At 35.5% G+C, this 23,653-nt stretch overlaps 1 protein-coding gene across 1 annotated transcript in view; it reads right to left on the bottom strand.

Annotated features, from left to right (window-relative positions):
- Positions 1–12,842, bottom strand: part of LOC118736817 — a 211,066-nt gene extending 198,224 nt beyond the window's left edge. Inside the window, exon 1 of the mRNA XM_036466869.1 lies at positions 11,423–12,842. Coding sequence (XP_036322762.1) covers positions 11,423–12,377 — 955 coding nt within the window. The 5' untranslated portion in view covers positions 12,378–12,842. The remainder of the gene's footprint in view (positions 1–11,422) is intronic.
- Between the last annotated feature and the right edge of the window lie 10,811 nt (positions 12,843–23,653).

Raw genomic sequence — 23,653 nt, forward strand, 5'->3', positions numbered from 1 at the left:
GTACGAGCACACATACTTATATACAGTAGTCCACAAAATAATAGTAGTGCGATATTTTGGTCAAAATATCTCCCTGCCACTCCTAATATTTTGTGGACAACTGTAAATACTTGCGTACCTAGTACATGTATAATTTAACACTGAAACATCCACCAATTCTTCGAAATTGTCAGCAATTTGATGGCCACCTACACAAGTACATATATATATATAGACATGCACCGTTGTTATACCCAACTAAAATTCATACAATGGCATGTGTATGTGTGTTAAACACAACTTACGCCCCCATTGTGAACTCCTAAAATGCTGCAGCAAGCAACTATAAAATTTTGTGCTCTCGAAGAGCAAAAGCAATTCAATTTTAATTATACGCTCGATGGCAATGAATGTATCAATTCCGCTATGATAAATGCCTGCATGGACTGGGGTTGGAGGTATAAGTTTCGGGTGTGGTGATTTAGATATAATTTTTGTTTTTGTGGGTGCAAAATGGGCGCGGAAAATGGGCAGGGCAATGAATTGTTGTCGCTGTTCAAGCAGACGAATGCAATTAAAACGAAATACGATGCACAACGAATGCTATGAAGTACATAAGCAAATAAGCTTTAATCTACATCAAAGGATAAGCTTATTAAGACTTAAATTTTTGTTGACAAACAACTATTCAGAAATTTACGCGACTCAGTTGCAAGTCAGCCGCCGTACAGCTATGAAAAATTACCTAAATTGAAACCTAAACGTACAAGGTGAAATAAAGAAACAAACAGGTTTTATGAAAGGGTTGTTAATCAGGTATTTGAGCTTATTCATCGCTAAATTGCCATTATTTCCGGTTTATGTACCTCCTGTATTAGAAAATTTAAAACAAATTACTTGTGCCAGTGAATGGTTACTCAATGGGACTCAAATAAATGTTTTGGAAAATCTTCTTAAACGAAACAATAGACCCATGAAAATGTATACTAATGTATGTATATACATAACTAATGTTTGTACACAGCAATTCGCATTCAGCATACGAGATATCCGACCGAAATTTGGTGGGCGGCTGTACTCTTATAATATATTAATCATTTTTCGGAACCACAAAAATCGGACCACTATAACATATATGTAGCTCCGATACAACTGATTGCTCAGATATGAGATTTTTCTTTATAATTCCTTCACTTATGCAGCTAAGAAATGGAATTTTGCAATATTTTTACTCATTATCAATGGAAAGCCTACAACGAAAAGGAGAAAGATCGGCTCACTAACCCCTCTAGCCTCCATACAACTGATTGTTCATATATCAGATTTTTTGTTATAACTCCTTCATTTATGCAGCTAAGAAATGAAATTTCGGACTATTTTCACTTATAACCCGCAGAAAGCTTGCAGTGCACTTGCTGATCCAGAGAGTGCACTATCGTCTACACTCAGAAAAAATCCAGCTATATATACATATGTAATTATCTCAGCACATGATTTCGTAGTTGCTTATTATAATTTAGGAAGAAACTCGGCCAAATATTCAACAAAAATGTATGTTTTTTTTTTTGTAACCCAGCACAAAATCTGTGTGTATAAATAAACATTTCTTGGGTAGTTCCAAACCATTTCGGGACAAGTTCACGACCAGTTTAGGACCATTTCGGGACTTATTCGGGATCTTTTCAGCACTATTTAAGTTCTACTTCGGGTCATGTTCTGGATCATTTCGGGACCATTTCGAGGCTAGTTTAGGACTATCTTAGGACCCTTTTAGGACTAGTTAGGAATATTTTTGGACTGGAATAAGAGACCACTTCGCAATTGTTTCAACGCCTGTTTGAGACTATTTCACGGCCACTTCGGGACTAGCTCGGGATCATAACTGGCTAGTTCATAGAAATTTCTGAGGCATTGTTCAGGGCAAATTGGGTTTGATTTAGGGATTTGTTGAGTACCATTGGGTACTGCTTCTGGACTACATATTTGAGGCCCTATTGGGTTAGTTTACGAATATGTCAGGACCCTTTAAAAACACAGGACTATTTCAGGAACATTTTAGGACTAGTTGAGGATAATTTTTGCTACTAGTAAGAGACCATTTCAAGACTTGTTCGAAATCGTTTCGGGACAATTTCACGATTTTTTTCAGAACCACTTCCACACTTATTCGAGACGATTTTGGGAATAGTTCGGGATCATTTCGGGTTAATTCGAAGCCACGCACGAAATGATCCTGGAATAGAATTCGCTAGGGCCTTGTCACGCCATACACAGCTGTTTACACGTCAAACTCCATGAGTGCTTGGTACTCACGCCTTCCGTAGCTAAACCAAATTAAACGTAACGAAGGAGGTGCGAATGTTGTGATAAAGATAAGCTAATTAAAAGGCAGACTGTAATACAGACTGTTATACAGTAAAACAGATATACATACATACCATTCCCGCAATTAAATTATGTATTTGAGATAACACATGCCTACACGTGCATATTTCATCTCCATTTCCGCACATTAATCAAGCCATTGTACATGGAAAAGTCAATTTATTTCTTAACATATGTACATACATACATATATGCGAGTACAAAAACCAGTTGAATTTCGTTGGCATATCAACGCCAGCATTGGCAATTTCGTCTGCATTTTTGTCTGCAGCAGCAGCCGTCGATTGCTGAGGTAAGTGTGGTGAAGAAAGGCGCTGTCTTGGTTTGCGGTGTTGCATTCAAGAACGATAAACAGAGCTTAAAAAGTACACATTTAACATCTAACAACTTGGGAATATACGCCTGTGTCTGACAACAGAAGTACGCGAAAATAAAAATAAATAAGTACATACATACACATATGATTGCAAAATAGAAATAAACGAAAATACGACATACTATTGCATATTAGTACATGTACTACATAAGTGCTAAGCATAAACTAATTTTCTACTTGAAGCAAAAAATCGCCAGCCAAATTCTTCCTATATTCGCCGGAGATATACATATCTTTTCTCCTTTCACAAACTTGATTTGATAATTTCTAATTTCTTCTCAAGAGAGTTACATAAAATTCAAGCAATATTAGACTTTGGCTTGGCCGCCTATTTATTTGCAAATAAATCTAGCATTTCTTGCTGTGCAAAATTGCGCCTCTTGCCTAATGCACAAAATATTATTGCAAGTGTATAAACACTATTTGCTTAGCCGGCGAAATTGCTTACTGCTGCGATACGCGCATAGTAGTTTATTAAATACTATCTTCCTTTTCCTACTTACTTTTGTATTTTCAGGAATTCCACGCTATAAATTCCGAAGAAGGCCAGACCCTGCCGATTGCAATGAAAAACTTGGTCTTAGCAATAGACGAAGGTGTGTATATTTATGTATTAGACCAACTCACACTCTTCATAAAATAGCATCGGTTCTACTTTAATAAGACAACAAATAAACTTTAGACTGTCTTAAAACCCAAACCAAAATATTTCGGGTCGATTCCTAAGCTAAAATATGTAACTTTGAATATGGCATTTTTCATGAAGAAATTTGCATACCAAACCGTCCTTCCCAGAAAATTGTCTTGCAAAATAAAAATGTAATAGCCTATTTCCACCAAACACTTAATTGCGGTAAAGGGCTCAAATAAATTACAATAAATTTAACTAGAAGTGATCAGTAAGGTTTATTTCTTACTTTTGCGTTTTCTTTTACTTAATATAAGCAACTACCTCTGTCGAGTTGTAATCTTTTTTTTCCAACAGGCATTAGCTGCAGTTTAGACTTGTTGGAAATTAATTACAAGTAAGGAAATGTAAATAGATTTTTTTAGCTTACATTCATCTACCACCACGGGAGTTTGCTGTAAAAAATTGTTTCCGCTAAGAAACAAAAATGTGTTTTAGGGAGTTTATTCGTTAGTTTATTTTGATTGGTGATGCTTCCGACAGACTAGGAGTATGGTTTAGATATTTGGAATGAATTTGTGTCTTCCCTTGAAAATTTCGGGTTTTAGCCGGTGCGGAATATCGCTCCAAAATACGTCATATCTTCAGTACGCCCTTAGAATGGTACCGAATTAGGACGAAATATATTTTTTTTAAAATAGCATAGTTTTATACTTAATTAATTTTTTTGAGGTTCATAACTTCATGCCGTGAGTCATCCTAATGCATATGTACATAAATGTACATAAGTAGTAGGTCTCTTGTGCTTTGCCTAGAAAAACATGCTGCAATCGCATATTGCAAGAAATGCTGAGTTTATTGCGGAAGTAAGAAGTGAATTGTTGGCGGCGAATAAAGACAACCGAAGTCAATTTGTGCTTTCTTTTTCGCCCACTTCTTTTTACCTTTTTTTTATGTACGCGCTCATATCCCATTTTTGGTTATTTTGCTGTGTTTCTTCTGGCAGGTACTTATATTAACGAAATTTCACCTTTTTTCCCGGACTGTACAGACTTTTGCTGATTTTTTTCTTTCACATTGTTTAAAAGCGTATAAGCTATTGCAGTGATACAAACATTGTGATGCAAGTGGATTAAATTGCTGAAAACTTCCTTCCTAAAAGATTAAAGCTTAGTAAACTAGACATGCTAGTATACTTTCACTGAGAAAAAAGTAGATATAGTTACGATTTAGTCGATCTAGCAGCAGGTGTACACGACTAAAGACCTACCCCGATTTGAGAATGTACTTTCATTTATTTGACGACAAATAACATCGCATTTGGCAGAGTGGAAACAAGCCTTTGCGGTTGGGAGGAATAGTTCTATCAATCTTGAAAAAAGTTTGAATCCGGGACTGCAATTTTATGGTGCCGCTATACAATCTTATGTAAACGAAAAAAAATTAAGCGAATTTTACCATTTGTAAGACTAACTTTGGATAAAAAGAGAATCAGTTAATTTTTGAACCAACTTCCAAAAAAGGAGAAGGTTATCAGTTCGTCGGAATATTTTTTTATTTTATTTTTTTTTATGTATGTTACCACATAACTTTGGACCACGTCAACCGATTTCGATAATTTTTGCATCGGAAAGGTAGTGTCTCAGAGGTGGTCCCATACTAATCTGGTTAAGATCCGATCAGTGGATCATATATATATTTTCTTTTTATATGAGAGTTGAAGTCGTTTTTTTTTGCTTAAAATTACTTGTTACATATACGAAGTATAGCTTAGCTAAATCCTAGCGCCCGTTTTGTAGTATTTGTTCCTTTTTTACCGTGTTGACCTTTAATTTTACTTTTTGTTCTTAAAAACTATAAAAAAAATTATGTGCCAACAAACTATTCATCTATTTATATCTGTACTAAATGCATACAGTGACTCAGACAATTACCACGTGTTGATTATTTTTAAATATTCCTAATATTTTTCGGGCTATATTTTTTTGTTATTTTCTTATAAAAATATCGTCCAAGCATTAACCAAAAACACATAAAACACAGCTTCAAACTTTATACAAAATTTAGGAAAATTCAAAAAATTTGCACCAAAATTTCTACTTTTTAATCTGAATATATAGAACACATTTAGGAATGCGGTTTTAGTTTAAAGAAGTGCAAGTTTCAACCGTTTAAAAAATCGCATTAATTTTTGAGATTTTTTTGGAGACCGCTTTTGCAGTTTTTTTTATATAAGTACAATTTACAAAAAACTGACGTTGATTTTTTTTTAATTTTGTTGCTAATGGTCTCCCGCATTTTACTTCATAAGAAATTTATGCTTGTGTGGAAAAAGGTGCAAAAATCCGTTAGGGAAAAAAATTCTCAAAAATAAACGAAATTTTTTAGCTTGTTGAAACTTGCGCTAGGATTGTATGCGCTATAAAACTGCACGCCCAAAAATTTTCTAAAGATTAAAAAGTTGAAATTTTGTTGAATTTTTGGTTTTGGCTAAAGCGTGGACGATATTTTTATAGAAAAATAACAACAACAAAAATAAAAAAATTAACTCGAAACAAATTTTTAATATTAAAAAAAAAAGTAACACGTGGCCATTTGTTTGAGTCACTGTATGCTCCGAATTCCGATGTACTAAGAGAATAGGCCGGAGCTACCTTTGCACCTGGTAGATGCCGCCGAAATCTAGACCTTTGGAAAATTCTTACTTGTAATCTGATTTAGTTCATAGATGTATAAAACTGAATACAGACATATTGAATAAATATGATAGCTACGGATCGTTGTAAAAGCCTTATTTTATGTCCTATGAAGCTCATTTTACTATAATCAATTTGAGCCACTCTACTTCGCATACTAATTCTTATATAGTTATAAATTCGAATTATACAACACTTCATAAATTCGATTGATCTAAAACAAAAAAAAAAAAATCTAAAACCTGTTAGTAGACGGGTCTAGAATTTAAACAACTGCTTAGTAGGATATTTCGCAACTTAAAATACCTGCCAATTTCAAAATTGTTCCATCTAGCTGATGTATTCAACTAAGCAACAACAAATATATGTAGATGGTATATTATGTGCCGCTCAATAACATCGTCCACTTGGGCGTAGATATTGAACAGTAAAACTCCCAAATTCCAGCGCAAAAATGCTGACAGACTGACTGGACATGCTGCAAGAAAAAGCTTAATCCACAAATTTCACTTTTTCAATTGCTATTTTTCCAAAGCTCTGCTATGTTTTTTATTTTTTTTTTATTTTTCGTTTATTCATCTACTCCAACATGAACCTCTGCATTCATTTGTTCATTCAGTTACGCCATTTTTGCTTGCTACACTCTTTTATTGCACTGCACTTAATTTTCGCACACAGCTCCAACCTTTTCCGCTTTCAACCAAAAACGAAAGAAAAACAAAATCACAGCAAGAAATAGTACATACATAGCGAAATGAACGCGAAAAATGCAAGAGAATTCATCTTCAATGCCGGTGCAATAAAGCATTAGCTTCCGCAGCCACCAGCGCAGTAACTGCAGCGCACCCACGCCGCGGCGTATTTGCGGGATATACTCGTTGCAAACATACATACATATTTGCTTTCGAATGCGAATGTCAGAATAACCGGCCATTTAGCTGTTTTGTGTGTGCACAAACGCACGTGCATATAACTATATACATATGAAAATCTGTAGCTATGTTTGTTTGTATTTGAACGTTTCTAGCGGCATTCGCACACATATGTAGTACATAGTACAGACATACATACATACATATGTACACCAGCATACGCTCAGATCCGGTTTAACTCACAATTTGGCTTAAACACATATCGAAGTGTTTCGTCTACACGCCCCCGAGGACTCCCACGACCAGCAATATCCGTCCCGTTCACTGCCTTTTTTGTGCAACATTCTTGATATTGCTTTTTTCCAGCCTTCTTTTTTTGTGCTTCCCTTGACTTCTTCTTGCTCGCATCAGCATCAGCACTACGGCGACGACGACGACGACGACGCTATTCATTAGTGGCAAAAGTGGGTGTGGTTTTTGGTGGTTGCCGTTTTGCTGTTGTTTTTCTGTTTTGCCGCCAGCAGCAGCGGCACCGTTGGCGACGACGTTGTGTCTCATTCAATTGCATGCTTCATATTGCATTGACGTTATTTTTTGTTGGTTTGTTTTGTTTTTGTATGTAGTTGTATAGATATTCTTGCATTTTATAGCCGTTTGATTGTTTTTTTTTCCTTCGGTTGCTTAGCTGTGCTTTGGCATTTGCACGTTTGATTTGTTTGGTAGGTAGCTTTTGCCATTCCTTGCTGCGCCTGCCGCTAAGGCCGAAATTGGCGTTTTTCTCCTGTGGCGCCACATTGCATCGTTTCCTCTTATTTCCTTCAAGCACACACGCTCCTAAATCCTATTTCATTTTTTTCTAACTACATACATATGTACTTTAAATGAAAATGTCCTCATGTAGTGCAGATTATTCGCTTGCTTTAGCTGCTGCCACTCTACTGCCACTTCGATGGTGTTGTTGTCACACTTGTAGAAAGCGTTTGATTGAAGGCTATCTAGTTGCTGGTTCATGGCACTTTGTCTCTTTTATTTTCGGTTTGGTATTATTGGCATAAAGAAGACTTTATTGAAATCTAAGTCGTAAATGGCAAAATGTTTTTTCATAGTTTTAATTAGTTGGCAGTGCTTGGACACAAGGAGCTTATTGGACAAACGCATTGAAAAAGTTGAAACCTCAGATACTTGTTTACGCCTAAATAAAAATAAGATATTCAAACAAACTACTAGTAAACTCGTTTGTAGACCAAATACTTCGAAAGATTTTTTTGACTCAAATTCAGTTTCATCTTTGAACAGGCCAAAGGTGGTTAAAATAGTTGGAAGCAGTGTTGCCGTTGAGAATTTTTAGGAAGTCTCAAAAAGGGGTCATCGACGAAAAAAAAAATAAGCATATTATATCTAACCGAGTTCAAAAAAAGGAAGAAGTTATAAATTCGTAGGAATATATTTTGTTTATATATGTAACCGCAAAGTATGCCGATTTCTATAATTCTATAATTTCTTAAAGGAAAGTTGGTAGCTCAGAGGTGGCCCCATACTAATCTGGTTTAGATACGGTAATTGGATCATGAAGAAATTAACGGTAGTCTTAAATTTTTATATGAGAATTGAAGTCGGTTTTGTTTTTTGCACACAAAAATACAGTTGCTACAAGGAGAAGAGTTGAATTTTAAGTGATGTATTTTTTCGTACTTACAGGAGAAACTATTTTTTAATAGCATGGTTTTGTTAATATTCCCTAAAAAAATCTCTGAAAAGGGCGAAAAGTCGCCCATAATTTTGGAAAAGGGTCAAAATATCTAAATTTTCAAAAAGTTGGGTCAAAGGGTATTGGCGTTCAAAAAGGGTCGAATTGCCCCTTTAGTCGCACAACGGCAGCACTGGTTAGAAGTCTTTTGTTAGAGAATTGAAGAAGGGTAGGCAATTTAGTTTGAAAGATTTTTTTTTTATTTTGGCACAGAAGTCTTGCAAAAAAGCTTCCTTGCCCACTTTCGCAGTGAAAAGCTCTTTTTAGAGAAAGCACTTCAGCTTATAACTCGAGATGTATGGTACTTATATCACTTTGCTTGCGCTGCACCAACAACCATAGCCGAGTAAGTAAAGCACTGGCGCGGCATTCAAGAGATGCGAGGTTCGAATCTTCGGTAAGCGGATTTTTTTTATTTATTTTGACGTAGAATTCGTTTTACGTTTCGATATGGAGGTTATGCTCAAGTTGATGTTGTAATTTTTAAAGCTTTACGAAAACGCTTATTGCATGAGAACTAATGAAGCGATTTGAAAGAAAGGTAGAGCGTTTCAAAGATATAATTCCAAACCTATCGACAGATTAACTTTTGTAAATAACCAATTCGGTTTCTGTCGGTGAGGCCAATTTTAAGCCTTTAAAGTGCTCTAGCAGCTTACGATTTGCAGATTAAACTTTCACTTTCCGGATATAGGTTCTTTGGAGCAATAGAAATCGAGTATAAATTTTATAAAGGTTCCCCAAATGTTCAGCATTTTAATGCTTTCAGCATTTTGAGCAAATTAGCAAAGTTTTTTTACTTCAAACATGGTCGAAAACCGCTCAAATGATTTTGTTTTTGTTTTATTTAATTAAACATTCTGGGGACTATTTCGTGATTTTAGAGACTTTCGGAATTCTCGGGACTTAACGATATAATAATCGATATTTTATCGCTTTTTATCGATATAATAAACGATATTTTTTATCGATTTTGTTCTTGATATTTCACTCGATTTCGTATCGATTATGTAATCGTTTTTTTATAGATGTTGTGATCGATTTTGTTATCGATATTTTTATCGATTTTCTTATCGATTTTGCTATCGATATTATTAACGATTTTATTATCAATATTTTTATCGATTTTGCTATCGATGTTTATATCGGTTTTGTTATCGGTTTTGCTAACGATATTATTATCGTTTTTGCTATCGATATTTTTTCTTAGTATGTGCTTTTGTTTTTGACTTGGATGTGCTCTTAACCATACCACGTATTCTACATTTAAATTTAGCGGCTGTGTCTCCGATACATCCTGCGAACCAAGACGAAGGCACTGGACTGTTCCTTTTTTATTTAGTTTATGCATCTTTGTTTAATTTTATCTTATCTTATTGTATATATTTTTTGACTTAAAAATAAAAATTTATTTTTTAAATTGATTATTTTCAAGTTAGTTTTATTTTAATTTTTAGATTGTATTTTTTGAAAAATTATTGGGGAATCCACAATGAATTAAAGTTTTTGAAAATACAAAGGCAACTGCAGAGACAAAATCTGTTAAACATTTGGAAAAATAATAAATAAATGTTTTAAGAAAATATAAAAAGGTAAAATTCCTGCGAAATACGATTGACGATGCCAGGAAAGGACATAGCGTTGCAACGTTTACCACAGCTGTCATATAAAGGAGCGAACAATCCGCATAAAAGCGGCATTCTTTAATATCTGATTTTCGCCCCTTATCCGAAGAGGAGACCGACCGGAGGCCGTCCAAAGAGCTTTCGTATGAGCGCTTTTGGTGCACTTCAAGCGTTAATTTGTCATCATGTTAAAAACTTATAAGGTTGGGTTAGGTTGGGCGGCAGTTCCATGTAGACTAACTAAGACTGGGGGTCCGCATTTATCACCGTTTCCCTACCGTTTCGTGCCCAGCAAAAAAGCACATAAGCTTATTACATGCATGACTTTGGTTCATCAAGGTCATCGAAGCTATAACTGCAATGAGATAGAACCGGCAGGGTATACGTGGAATTGTTTCTTCTCCGTCTTCGTGCATGCAGCTTCTGCTGTAGTCGTTCTAGGGTGCACCAAATCAGGCAATGTACAGAGTTCTATGATGCGCGAGTTCGTCAGCTTTATAATTTCCCTAAATGTGACAATGGCTAGCTATTCAGACAATGTGTGTGCGTAATACCTCGGCCATCGCGTTAAGAGATCGGCGGTATTGAGTAACTACTTTTGACGTCAGCGGCATATTGCCTATTGATATAATAGCAGCCGGGCTGTAGGTGAAAACGTAGATATAAAGACTAGAAATTGTATTACACTTTGAGATACCTATCAATTCCGACTGAAAAACATCGCAGTAGTCACGCAAGCGGAATGAATGATAAACCTAATTTTTGAGAAAAAAATCCCACGCCAATTTTTTCGAGTTTGGACCCATGCGTTGAACATGGATTGATTCTCTTTCCCTGTTATGTTATGTTAATTTTTCGACCCATAAAATTAAAATGAAAGTCAGATTCTGATTTTATGAAAAAAATCCTAAGAGAATTGTTAATTATTAGAATTAAATATGTTGAGTCGTGTAGCCGATTGCGTCTAATTTCGGAGTATTTTTGAGGTAAAATCAAGTTTTACGACGACCATTGGTGAAGAAACTCAAGTTGTTGGAAATGAATAGAGCTGTGTGATCAATAAATGCAATACACTAATACATATGTATATAGTAAAATTAAAATATTCCCTTACCATGCCACGCAAAGCAAAACAAGAATATCAGTATAGTAGAAAGATTTTTCCAGCTGCCAAAGTGCGACGTTGTGCCCATTGTTGTTCTCGTTGACGCCTTCGCTCCAGCTGCTGTTGCAAGTGTTAGCAAATTGCCCTTCCCCTCGTTACTATTTCTAATCACTGCGGAATGTTTACAATCTTTTGACGCACTTTCACTTGCCACAAAATTGTCTTTACAGTCGACTGCACATGTGTGGCTATTGTTATTATTGTTTTTGTTAAGACTGTCAGTGTATGGTTGGCAATAATGTGTTGGCGTGGCACGTACGTTGGTACACGCTACCGCAGCGCCGCCAAGAGCGGGAATGTAATCAACATCTTTGCCACAACGTTCCATATTGCTGGCTACACATTTGCAACACCCACTGTCATCAGTCATTGCTGTTGGGATTGTGGCAGCTGCCAAGTTGCAAGCTACTGTCGCTACTGCTGGTGCTTTAGCTAGTGTTTTTGTTGTTGCTGTTATGTGTGGGGTAAGTTTTGTGTTGCTGGTGTTGTTGTTGCTGTTACTGTACTTGTTGTTGTTGTTGTTGTTGTTGCCGTAGTGTGGTGACGCGCAAATGCACTTAACTTCCGCATTTGGTGTAATTTGCATTTTGTACTCAAATTGCTTCTGCTTTTGTTGTTGTTGCTGTTGTTGTTGTCGTTCTTGCTGCTGCTGCTGCTGCTGCTGTGAGTCTTTCGCGAGTAGTTGCGCGTACATCAGCGCAAAATCACGACACTTTGTGACAACTTTGTTGTTGCAGCTGGTGGTGGTGCTGCTGCTGCTGCTGCTGCTGTTGGCACTGTTGCGCTCGCTATAATTGCTTGCGTTGCTGTTTTTGTTGTTGTTCACGGTAGTAGTAGTGGTAGTAGTAGTAGTAGTGTGGCTGCTGTTTGCGTCCGCGAAGCTACTTGTCGTTTTAAATTGCATAATGCAAGTGATGCCCACTTGACATTAATTAAGTGCGAAGAACACGGCAGGCAGACAGATAGACAGACACACAAACGCACGCACTGCCAGCAAGGGAGATCATCAGGCTACAGCACACGCGTCAAAAGTTGCCTGAACCGCAGGCTTGCAATTTCGCTCGTTTGGATGTGTATGCGTGCACAATTTCACAATTTTTGCACTAGACAGACTAAATGTCACCAGCGGCGTTGACACTTTGTCACTTTTCACAATTTTATTTAATTTTTATAATTCCCCCGTTTTTGTTTTTTTTTTGTCGCTTTTCACATCACTAGCTTATGAATGCATGTATGTATGTATGTACATTGTTGTAAATTGTACAAAAATCACGGAAAAGTGTTTGTCACCAGTTAATAGGTTAATAGGGAATGTTGCACAGTTTTTTCAATACATATTTTTTTACTTATTTTTCAATTTTAAATGATTTTAAACCTAAAAAAATTTGACCGAAATTGTTTAATTTATTTAGGACCGTTATGTATAATTTTGCATAAATTTCTATTCACTTTGCTCACCCTGTATGTACATATAACATATGTTTTCTCTATACTCGCGCGAAAATTTTTCACTTTTCGTAAATTTTTCTTCAGCCCTCAAACAAAAGATTCTTTTAATTTGCGCTCTTCCGCTAACACAAACGCGCTCCGGAACCGTCAAACGAACGACTAACCGCACGAGCAGGCACGAACACCAATTTACCGCAAGTCAGCCATGCATCCAACACCACGTATGGATCTTTGCTTTGAGTCTCTGGCTATTGCTTGTCGCGCCCTCAAAATGTTGCCACTTCGCTGCCTCCAGCCAGCCTCATTGCCTAACCACCCACATGCGTTCGCTTGCTTCGTTGGATGGTTTTCCTGTCTGTTGCTTGCGACTTTCACTTCGCTTGGCACGACGCCGCGTCGTCGTTGCTGGTTGCTTTATTGCTGCCAATGCCTAGCAACATGTTGTCAAGCAACTACCCATGTTGCGCTGGAAGGGATTTCAATTTCAATGTTGAGTTGTTTGTACATACCAAGTATGTATGTATGTATGTATGATTGTGTGCCTGTGTGTGTGTCGAACTTCCAGTGCGGTAATTTCAGTTGTTGAGCTGATTTCCTGCAAACAGTGTGTTATTGTTGCAGTTTTTTGATTTCGCTTTCACTTTTAGCAGGTTTATATGTATTTGTCGTTGGCGTTGTTTACGCTTTGTTTACAGTTTTATTGATAATTGGCGGCTACACGTGCAGATATTTTTGCTCTCGTTTAATTGCATCAATGTAAAGTTGGTATTTTCATTTTATTTATGCTGCTGTTTGCCTTTTGTTGTTTTCTAGTTTTCATATAAATTCTGAAAAAGATAATAAAATTAATTATTACAAAACGTTTATGCTTGTAAATAGCTCAGGTAGCTCTAAGCTATTGCCAAATTAAAGTGTAACTTTTCTAGCAGCGGTAGGGAATTGAAAAATGTAAATATAGATAAGGAGACAAAGATATATATAAAACTGAAGATTAAGATATTTCATATCATATTATGTTTCTCGACTTACTTCAGCTCAGCTCAACTCAACTCAACTTGTATGTATGTGTGATTCAGGGATAAAAAAAGGCACAATTGTACCTTTTTCCGACGTTTAATTACTTAAAGGTACATTAGGTACAGTCACTAGATTTTAGGTAGATAAATACAATCATCTTTTGATCAGATAAATTTTTATTTTTTTTTGTTCCTTTACGCTTCGAATATATCTACTTGTAAGCACGGGAGAAGCTTCGCTTTCATAAGGAAAAAACAAAACCGACTTCAATTCTCATATAAAAATTTAAAATTATCGTTAATTTCTTCACGATCCAATTATCGGATCTAACCAAATTAGTACCCATGAAGTACCATCTTTCCGATGAAAAAAGAATTATCGAAATCGGTTAACACCGCCGCTAAATTTAAACGTAGAATACGTGGTATGGTTAACAGCACATCCAAGTCACAAAACGAAAGCACACACTAAGAAAAAATATCGATAACAAAGTCGATGAAAATATCGATAGCAATCGATATCGACAACAAAATCGATGTCAAAGTCGATTACAATACCTATACAAAAATCGGTTAAAATATCGATAACAAAACCGACAAAAATATCGTTTATTATATTAAGTTCCGAAAACATCCATAGCAAAATCAATAGCTATATCGATAACAATTTCGATAACAAAAACGATAAAAAGTATTGATAACACAACCGATAAAATATCGATTATTGTATCGATAAGTCCCGAGAATTCTGCGAATCATGTTTAAAGTACAGCCATCATGTTTACAAATGTTTTAAATAAAATTAATAAAAAAAACAACTAAAAATTAATGATGTAACTTTGTTAAGGTACAATCTGTCTCATTTAGGTACATTTATTTTATGATATTAGGTACAAACTGAAATTTCCATTTTTCATACCTGGTGTGGATGTATGTAATTTGCGTTGCTTGCTGCGTGAAGTTGGTAGGTCTTCTTTGGCCCACCCTGTATATACGGGCCACAAAATTATTCTTGGTGCAATTTACATAAATGTTTCGACTAATATTAATAATAATAATGTATTTTAACGTCGAATCAGATCGAGGTAGTAAATATGAGTACATACAGGTGCGTTTTTCCATTACAAACCATGCTCAGTTCTAATCGGTTTTTCACTGATTATTTTTAATCCTTTTTACAATGAAAAGAGGTATTTCAGTGCACTTCCTTGAAGTATCCTCTTAAATAATTGAACAAACCAAATAAACAAACACAATAGAGCTATCATTTGGAAAAAGGGCACCCCTCATTTGGATGGAAGCATTTATAATATAAAAGTAAGAGCTGCAACACAAAAAAAAAGAAACAACAACAATCATCAATCGTCTATCAAGTAGATTCAGTGTGCACCCTTTTTTGTAGCATTCAACGCACTTCCTGCTCATTTAAGAACAATCAATGTATGAAAACATTAATGATGCATTTTGCATGCTTGTTTGCCACATTGTGGCAACTAACAACTCATCAACTCACAGGATTGCAGCCTGTTGCAAGCCAGCCGCTTATGCGAGTATTGTGGCAAAAGATGAGGAAAAATCAAATAAGCAAATAAACAAGCCAACGATTAAAGCGTAAACAAAAGGCAATCAAATTGAAGTGGATGTTGGCGCAGATGAGAACAGGCTGTTGAGAGTGTGTAGGGAAGAAAGCAGCAAAGCAGCAAAACAGCAAAAAGGCAAATACATATGATTGTGTGCTAGAAATGTTTACATGAGCATAAATATAGTTAAAATTGTATGTGTGCATATAAAAATATGTATGTATGTACGAGTATGTATTTATATCTTTTACGTACATAAATACGCAGCAGCGAAGTCGCACCGCATGCAAACATGCGCCACAACAAGTGTGCGTGCGAGAAGAAGAGTAAGTAGCAAGAATGCAGCAGCAATTCAGCCGGCCATAACACATGCGGCCAAATGGCGAACAACGACAATAGCAACAATTTTTTATATCATTGCACAAAAGTCTTTTAAATTACAAACAACTGTTTATTGAAAAAACTGCGCGGTGATTCTTTTATTTGCAAATATATAAATAAGCTTTTGAAATGTCAAAATGCTTTCCATGGCATAAGTGAAAATACAATGCGAGATTTGAAGGTCCAAAAAGCATCGAAAAATTCTCCGAGCTTTGAAAACTAAAATTGATATCTATATATTCGTATATCTGGATATCTGTCCGGAAATTTGTGTATACGGATAAAGTCCGGATATCCGACTAATATCCATTATCTTTCCTTATTCGGATATCCGGTTAATATCTGTTAATTTTGCCATCCGGATATCCGGTTAATATTCGATAATTTTGTCATATATAGGTCACGCAGATAGAAGTGAGACCTAATAATAACATGAATAATACATTATATTTAGGTTATTACAACTTGGAGGTATGAAGGTATACAGCGACAAGGGTTAATTACCTGACAAAACTATGAAAAAAGGTGGAAGAGTGGATAATCGCCAGCGACTACACCTCTACTGTGGAGGGAGATATCCACAGTGGTTTAAGTAATAATGCCACTAGCAGAGGTCAAAGCCCTAGAATACTCGGACCAGTAAAGCGCGGTTAGCCTGGGCACCAACGCTCTTCGGCTAAATCGGAGAATGCTCTTTATGAACGGAGGAGGAGACCGAGGACAAGGACAAGAAAGGAGGGATTGAAGGTTAACACACGATATACGACTGCGGTCAAGATCTGTGACCGACTTGGTGACAAGCCCAAATGTACGGATGAGGAGGAGGAGGAGAAAAGATTGATTTGGCCTAGGGAGGTGGTGAAGAATGGCCAACCTTACTTCGCCGCTAAAACAAAATTCTCAGCTACGAAAAGGCTACGAAGCCAAACGTCTAACTCTCCCCCTCAACACCCAAAGCGACATCGGTTCTTGGCGCCCATCGACCGCAGTATTCCGCTTGGATATATTACGCATTAAAGGTGGAAAGAAGTGGAAATGAAGTTGTTAGAATCTCTATTCGCAACCGTTGAAGCTGCTAGAAAAAGTTTTTTTTTAAGTAAATGCAAACATCGATGTAATGAAAGGGCCACCCACTCTTTGGGCTCTAGTTCCAGAATTTTAGGAACAGCTGATTCACGTTGTTTTTGTTTTTGTCACTTCAATGCAACAGCTTGGAAATTGATTTTTTTTTTTTTTAAATTTGATTTTAAGTGTATAAAAATAGAGAATACATCAACAGGCCATTCACTATTCCAAGTAAATGCAGGCAACATGTAAACACAAAACAGCTGATATGCACTTTGACATTTTATCCATTCTCACCCGGAGAAAAAGTCCAAGGGCGACCCAGATTGAGATTGAATGGTGAAATAGAAGAAGACTTGTCAGAATGAGTACCAAATACTGGGAGAACAAAGCAAGTGACAGCCAAGCATGTAGGTGCATAAATCGCCTTGCGCCAAACGATGATGATGGCATTGTGAATAAATTTTATAACTTGCTTTTTCTTATCAGTATACTCAGTATTATCAGAAATACCCACAAAATTAGCTTATAATATCGACATACATAACTACTCGTAAATAAATAGAAAATATAATGTGGCCAGTACCTTCATTGATGAGCTAACAAACGGCAAGTAAAACTTGCCAAACTTCTTCGCTACTAATTCGAGTTTATTTAACCTAATTGGAAATAAATTGGTGCTTCAACCCACAAAGAGAATATCACCTTTCAAGTTAAGCGAAAATATTCGTTTCTCGTAATTACCAGTTTAATATAAACAAAATACTTTAAGGTACTTTTGAGACAGCTTCTTGGAATTTATTTTTATTCTAAGTGCATTTTCAATACTACAAGAGTTTTCAATAAAATCCCCCTCCCTCAATGGGCATGGTAATTTGCTTAGTTTCGAAAACAAGCATACATATGTACATACATACACAATTATATGCATAAGAGCCCACATACGTACATATGTATGTTTGTGTGTATATGTATGTGAATGTATAAGACGTCTAGCCACAAGGCTTATTTTTAGTTTTCCAAACACACTAAATTTCACTGGCAATAAAGTTATGATGTTTTTAATTAAATAACATTAAGATACTCGTATATTTGGGACACATAATTTTCCAGCTAAAGCTGGGGAAAATGTAGCCTGGTTGTTGATGGAAAAAATGAAAAACTAACTAAAAATAACCTCTTTAGTGGGAAAGCAAACAACGACCAAATGTCAATAAATTATAAATAAGATGGAAAATTGTCAAAAAAAATCGTGAGAAAACTCAAGAAATTCGGGAAAAGTTTTCACCGCGCCGAAACAAGACAAAATGAGCTATTATTTTGTGTGCGTATGTGAATACCAACCGACATACATTTTATTCTTGTTTTTCTTGTTTTTTTTTCGTTGTCCGTACTCTAAGACGCCAAGAATTCCTGACAAGTGATTTATGCGATAAAAATTGCGCTACAAATTAGACACAACTGAAAAAAAAAATTAACAAAAGATATACTGCGAGTGTGACGACAAGCTATTGAAGGCGGAATAAAAGAAGGAAGTAGGGAGCTTTCAACGAATGAGATATGATAGTGAATGGAAAATCATACAGTGTTGAGAGCACGTAATCAACTTTGATGTTACATTAATGTTATCTTATTTACATTAAAGTGTGAATAAAAGTAATTAGTTTAGTTCGTTAAAATAAGTAGTAGGTTAAAATAAGGTTAAATATATATATATATATATATATATATATATATATATATATATATATATATCAAGGACGCGATCGGTTCAGATTTTCACACACACATTTGTATTTGCTCGAAAGAGGGGGTCTTTTCTTTGAGCCGGCGTTTCAGTTCGCTTCAACGGGTTAGGAATTAAGAAAGCTATAGCGATTTGTATTATTTTTTTTCTGTTACAATGAAAAACATAACTAATTTATGTCCGATCAAACATGTGTGGCAAATAGAATAATTAGTAGTAGAAAAAAGTGATTAATCCTGTTCGGTTTAAAACGGTTCACCATCCTGGCATTTATAAAAAGGCCTTAAGAAATGTTGGAAAAATCTGTAAACGTACATTTGCACGATTAAATTTTGTGATGCATAAGGACAAATAAATATTGAACATGTCCTTTTAAAATTTTATCCTTTGATATCTTTGACATTTTGCAATAATTATTTTCGAAGTAATTATATGTTACGGACCAATATACATTCGACCACATACTCCAATTTCGGCCTTCTATCTTTATGAGTTCAAAAAAAATAAAATTAATTAAAACAACATTTAAAATAGATACCTTATTCTTCCGTGTTAACTATGTTTTAAAATTTAATGTAACTTATGCATAATTAAATACGACTTTAAAAACAGGTGGTAACCCTCTTTAAATACAATTCTGAAGTAAGTAACCCATTTCCATTGATAATCTTTAAGTAATTATTTAACCTTTAACACTGGGGCAACCCCCAAACTTATCAAAAATATTCTAAATTGTCAAAGCAAATATGTGTTTCTTAAATCTCTTTCATATGACATCCATTTTTAATATTTCATAAAACTTGGGTATAAAATATTTAGTTCGACATCTCAAATAGGTGGCAACCCTCTTAAGAGTATTTCCAAACTACTATCTTCTTAAACCTCTTTTGTCTAACACCCATATAGTGATACCTTATTCACTTACTAAATTCCTGGAATTACATTTTTTAAATCTGTGGCAACCCTCCTACACGTGGTTATCATATAAAGCCTTTTCGAAACCATTTCGGTTGATACCCATATTGTAACAATTGATTTAACTTTTTATATAACTTGAGCTTAATTTCATAACAGGTGGCAACTCTTTTCGAATAAGTAAAACCTGAACATCTATACCATACATAAGCTCTTTAATTTGACGCCTCACTTTTGAAAATCGAACGAATGGCGCGGATCTGATTCATTATTAAATAACTTGAGTTTAAGTATTTAACAGGTGGCAACTATTTTCGTAAAAGCAAAACCTTGTTGAACATCTACAGCCCAAGCCCTTTATGAGTATGGAAACACTGAACAAGCACAACTTCTAGAAACACTAATTAGTTTACTTATGTTTATGCATACAATATAAAAATTGCAAATATAGGAAAATTACAAAAAAAGTGCATAAAGTGCGGTTTTTTGTCCATTTACTGATTCCATTTTCGGATACTTTGACAATCCGTCTTCTCACTAAAGTTTGCGGCAGTACGGACAACAGTATGTGAAACGGATACGTTTTCGGCTGTTTTCTCTGAAATTTGTCTGATAGAATTTTTCGTTCAATATGCTTTCCTTCTGCACTTCACAGATACTTTTTCATGGTTAGATAGAAATAATATAAAATTAGGAAGCGCCTGACGGAATTCGCCACCTTCTGGAAGCAAACACTCCTTTGTACGCTCTGCCACTGCCAACTACGCATGTATGATTTCAAATGTTTAATAAAATACAATTATTGCTTTCAAATGACATCATCTTTTTCAAACGTTTCGAACGTTTTCCGGATACGAAAATTGATGATAACTGTAGAACTTTTTTTTCTATTCCTTTTCGGATACGGAAAATTGAATGAAACTGCACTGTCAGCAAAATTTACGTTTCTTTGCTGGCTAGGTGTGTGTACCTTTGCACATTTCCAGCCTTAACGTTTTATTGTTAACTCTCAACTGCGCGTAGATTGAATTCTTCCAACGGTTAACCATCGCTCTACACCACTTCCTTCATACCAGCACACACATAAACTCCCACCTGCACTGCACGATTGCTTGCCAATTGATTTGACGGTGAAGTGCGAAACATAAATCGATTATAACGAATTAGTGGCCACTAAGGTGCTGCAACGCGATTAAGTGCCATAAATGCCCGAGTGCCGGTTGGACTTACACTTCCAGCCAACACATATATGTATGTACATATGTATGTATGTATGTATCTAAATATGTATGTACGCATAAAAAAAATATAGATATATTTACCAACACAAAACTTGTATATACATATGTACATACATATATGTATGTATGTGTATTTGTATGATTAAGCCAAATAATCACAAACAGACACCTAACTCATCCGCTTTCACGCTGGACGCCTTTAGCGGATTAAGCGGCAGCTGGTGGCGTTGCGCTTTAGTGGCTTGCGATAAATTTCCGGGGCAACACCAATAAATCAACCACTACACATTTGCTGAGATTAAGTGTGGCGTGGCGACGGGATGCAACCGAAGTTAACCTTAAGGCGCCTTAGTCGATGTTATTGTGGGCACATACATACATACATACATACATATGTATGTACATACGTTCGTATTTGTGCAGGGTTGAATGCACACACACACCTTGAATTGGTCATATAAATATTTAGTTAAATACTTTTTTTGTTTTCAAATGAGCTTCTTGTTAGTTTTGAAGGCAATTGAGGAGCTTTAGACTCGGGAAGCCTTTTATGTGGAATCGAGCGGATAATTTATTGCAAATTCACGTGTTGCTACTATTTTCACTACCTAGTGTGCGCAAGAACAACTAAATATGTATCTACATATTTGCATTCAGTCAGTCAAAAAATATTAATTGTATATATATATATATATATATATTTTGAATAGTTTATTTTTCGCAAATTTTTTATAAAAATGTGGTTGATTCTACAACAAAAACCCCAAAAATCACAGTTCCAAACCTTGTGTAATATTAAAGACTTTCTGCAAATTTGCATTTAAATATTGCACTTTTTATATGTTGTTAATAACATTTTATTTTTAATATTGGTATTGAGCTTTGTACCACGATTATGTTTATTAGGAAAAATGGAGAAAGCAACAAAGTCTAAGCGGTAGAAGTTATAGCAGCTATTTCGGAGGTCACCATATCTCCTCCACAGACTTATTTTTTCTAGACTTAGCAGGGATCGGACCCGCGTCATCGATGTGCAAAGTCAGAAGCGCTTACCACAGAGAAATAGGCTTTATAGCTTTTTCCATTTTTTTTATAAATATAATCGTGCTTGCACTTTTTATTTACACTCTTTAGAAAAAAGTTGAGTACGCATTCAACTTTAGTATAACAAAGTGCAAGTCTGAGGTAGCTAGGACTTACCATTGATTTTTGGAAAATTTTTCTGTTGAAGGTGTCGCTCATTTTCTCCATACAAAATAATGTTCAAAAAATTTTTTATAAGGTAAAAATAAACGACACCTTCAACAAAAAAAAAACTGGCTAAAATCAATGGCAAATTACTTAAACTTAACTATCATCTTGTTGAAATATTTCCGTATAAGGTGGAGCTGCAGAATTTTCGAAGGCGCACGTCGAACCGAACAAACGTGAAAAAATGACAAACGCCAGCAAATTATTGAAGAAATAAGCAAACAAAATAAAGGTATATGCTCTAACAGCGAAACCAATAAAAACAAGACCAACAAGAACATTCAAAAAATACAAAATACCATAAATAATAATAAATGCAAAACCAAAATAAAACTTCCACTCTGAAAAAGAAAGAAAAAAAAAACAATAAAAGCAAACATTAAATGAATAACTAAACGAGTGCAACGGCTGGTTGGTGTAAGTTGCTCGTATCAGTGGAATAGAAGAGGGTGTCGGAGAGGCGGTGCCAGCGAAACAAAAACATATTAGACTTACACCCTTCATTCTTATGAACGGGTTGACTGCACGCTCGGTTGCACTCAAATTTAAATGCATTGCCTAGCCAATGAATATGAATGATGCACACTGACTGAATGGTTGAGTATACATACATAGGTGACACAAGGAGTGTGTGTGTGTGTGTGTGTGTGTGTGACTGCTATGACAGTTTATGTCAGGCTAACAACTGTATCACCTTTGATTGTATGCATGTTGATGTTTGATGCCTGCCTCTTCTGCCACTCAAAATAAATATTTGAACACTTTGTGGCATTTTTAATTACGAGCGACACGTGAACATGTCACAATGCTAACCAACCGTGATAGCGTAACCCAAACACACCAATCAATTGGTCACGACAAAAGTTGTATGAGTATGATTTATAAAAATGAAAGAGAATAACCACCCGTTCGTTTGCTACTCAAGTCATAAAGTAGCTACTTTTAGTATTCTTGCTTAAAGGATTAAATGGAAAGTTTTTTATGCATTTTTTATGACCCATTTACTTAAGTACTTCAAAATTTTGGAAGAATATATGAATCTGACTTAGTGAATGACTTCAGATGCACTTATTTCCATTTCCGTTTTTGAAGGGGCAACTTACCGAATTTCTTACTCTTTCAAAATAATATAAAACAGGATTAATTCTTCCCTAGCGTATTTTTGATTCGCTAACACCATTACGATTGCTGAATAAATTTCATGAAATGACGAAAGCACTATTTCAAAACACCTGCATGGCATTACGGATATTTTGCACTATTCCCGCCAGTGTTGGGCTGAAGGGGAGCGTTTGTTCACCCTGTTATCTCGAGTAGAGAGCACGAATTTCGACTCAGCAATAAAAGCAATTGGGCTTTTATTAAAATTGCATATAATTTGTACAAAATTGAACTAAATTCGACTTTCAGCATAGGCGGCAACCTCTTCAAAACAATTTTCGAACTAAAATCTTCTTAAATATCATTCGTATGACATTGTTATAAATGTTTCAAGTAACTGATGAACTAAGTGAACTAAATTTTTTAAACACGTG

Source organism: Rhagoletis pomonella, unplaced genomic scaffold (genome assembly GCF_013731165.1).
Source record: "Rhagoletis pomonella isolate Grant_MI unplaced genomic scaffold, Rhpom_1.0 Rhpom_scaffold_00004, whole genome shotgun sequence".
NCBI lineage: Eukaryota > Metazoa > Arthropoda > Insecta > Diptera > Tephritidae > Rhagoletis > Rhagoletis pomonella.